The 2178-nt window shown below is 37.3% G+C and overlaps 1 protein-coding gene across 1 annotated transcript in view; it reads left to right on the plus strand.

Moving 5' to 3' along the window:
- Positions 1-1619, plus strand: part of CRLF3 (cytokine receptor-like factor 3) — a 25818-nt gene extending 24199 nt beyond the window's left edge. Inside the window, exons 7-8 of the mRNA XM_015564135.1 lie at positions 92-204; positions 1043-1619. Coding sequence (XP_015419621.1) covers positions 92-204; positions 1043-1299 — 370 coding nt within the window. The 3' untranslated portion in view covers positions 1300-1619. The remainder of the gene's footprint in view (positions 1-91; positions 205-1042) is intronic.
- The last annotated feature ends 559 nt before the right edge of the window (positions 1620-2178 follow it).

The following is a 2178-nucleotide window of genomic DNA, read 5'->3' on the forward strand; positions in this document are numbered from 1 at the left end:
TTTTTGTGAGATTATTTCTTTAAAGCTTAATAACTGTTACAGATCGTGTTTGGAAAAAAAAAATCGGGTGTTCTTTCTTCCTCATTTACAGAGTTGAAACTGTGGGCCAACCAGACAGAAGAGACAGTATTGGAGTGTGTGCGGAAAGGCAGAATGGATATGACTCTCTGCAGCGGGACCAAGCAGTGTGCATTAGTACAAACGGTAAGAGAGAAGTCACTGTCTGTCCTTTGACATATCTCTGTATGTTAATTACTATAGTAAGACATGAATCTGTCCCAATATCACACATTTATAGCAGGAGATGAGAAGATATAGGTCTTAATGACATATCCAAATGGCTACTGTGTACCAGGCATTGTTCTGTACCCTTTATAAATATGTTATTTATCCCTTTAACAGCTTTTTGAAGTGGGGAGTAATATTACATCCGTTTTATAGATGATGAAGGCCGAGCCACAGGGCGGTTAAGTGACTGGAGTCGGGTGGGCTGGGCCTTGTCCAGGGAGTCTGCCCTGCCTCCTGCTTGCATGGGTCGTCTCACTTAAACGTAGATTAGGGAACGAGGGAGGGGGTTTAACTTGTTATATATCTCTGATGTTGTTTGGTCCCTTACTTCACAGTAATCACACTTTCAAAAGTCACTATCAAGATATGTTCCTATTTTGCGGTGTGGGTTAAGCAGCAGGTAGAACGAGATTCTTGTTCATTCCATGTGAAACAATCTTGCTGTTCCACAGGATGTAAGTGTATAATGGAGTCAAGCTTCTGTTGATACCATCCATATGGGAAATTCATAGTGTCTGTTCTAAAAGGGTAGAACTCTACCTAGACCAGAATTCTAAAATGTAATGAAAGCTTTAACTTTCCTTTCCGCCATGAAGATGGGGATTAATTAAATGCATTATCTTTGACCAGTTGGCATTCCAAAATGTTTTCTTTATTTGAATTAGGAAATTAGCTGTGTTCTGTATAATCTATACTCTATTTCACTTCTTAGTTATTGCTCTCAGGTAAATGACTTTTTACCTTAACATTTTAGGTGCAGTTTTTGTAAATGGAAAAGAAATGACTAATCAATTGCCCGCCGTTACTTCTGGGTCCACTGTCACATTTGACATTGAAGCTGTGACTCTAGGATCCACCAATAATAACGAAGGCGGAAACTTCAAGCTTCGAGTAACTATTAGCTCAAATAACAGAGAAGTGGTTTTTGACTGGGTACTTGATCAATCTTGTGGTTCTCTTTACTTTGGATGCTCATTTTTCTATCCTGGATGGAAAGTGTTGGTGTTCTAAACTTTTGGATGATTGGCTTTGGTTTGCAGGGTTTTAATGTAGCTGTCCTCAGCCCAGTTTAGTTGTAATTTATTTAAAAAGACATGTTAGATTCATCTCTCAGTTAAGCCATTGGAAATGGAAATTGTTTACTGGATTTATTTTGGAATATTTTAGCAATAAGAAACTTGAATATTACGGACAAAAGCGTAATGCATTTTTATTTTTAGCATAGTGTTAATTAAAATGTCACATCACAATAAAATGAATAAAACAAATTGGCTTTTAAAATATGAGGAGATACAGAAAGCCCTACACCTTTCCACTGTACTTTTGTTTTTATTTTTATTTTTTAATATATTTTGATTTTTTTACAGAGAGGAAGGGAAAGGGATAGAGAGTTTAAAACATCGATGAGAGTGAAGCATCGATCAGCTGCCTCCTGCATACCCCCCACTGGGGATATGCCTGCAACCAAGGTACATGCCCTTGACTGGAATCGAACCGGGGACCCTTGAGTCCGCAGGCTGATGCTCTATCCACTGAGCCAAACCAGTCAGGGCTCCACTGTACTTCTAAAAGTTGGCTGTTAGAACAGAAAAACTTAATGTATCATTATTTTATTAAATCTCCATCTTTTATGAATCCAGGGCCATGTAAGACTTTAATATAAAACAACAGGACTAGGCCAGATAGAAGCCTGAGTCTGTAATATACATTCACTTGTGTGTTCTTCACTTAAGTGTTGAATATGTTCTTCATAATCAGGCATTTGTAAGCAGTATTGAATTTTATAACATATTCAGTATTCTTAAAGTCCCCCAAACATGATAATTTTTTCAGTTTTTGTAATTACTGAGCAAATGTCTATAATAGGCAATGTATTTTCTTTCATTCTTT

This window comes from Myotis davidii, unplaced genomic scaffold (genome assembly GCF_000327345.1).
Source record: "Myotis davidii unplaced genomic scaffold, ASM32734v1 scaffold699, whole genome shotgun sequence".
Classification (NCBI taxonomy): Eukaryota; Metazoa; Chordata; class Mammalia; order Chiroptera; family Vespertilionidae; genus Myotis; species Myotis davidii.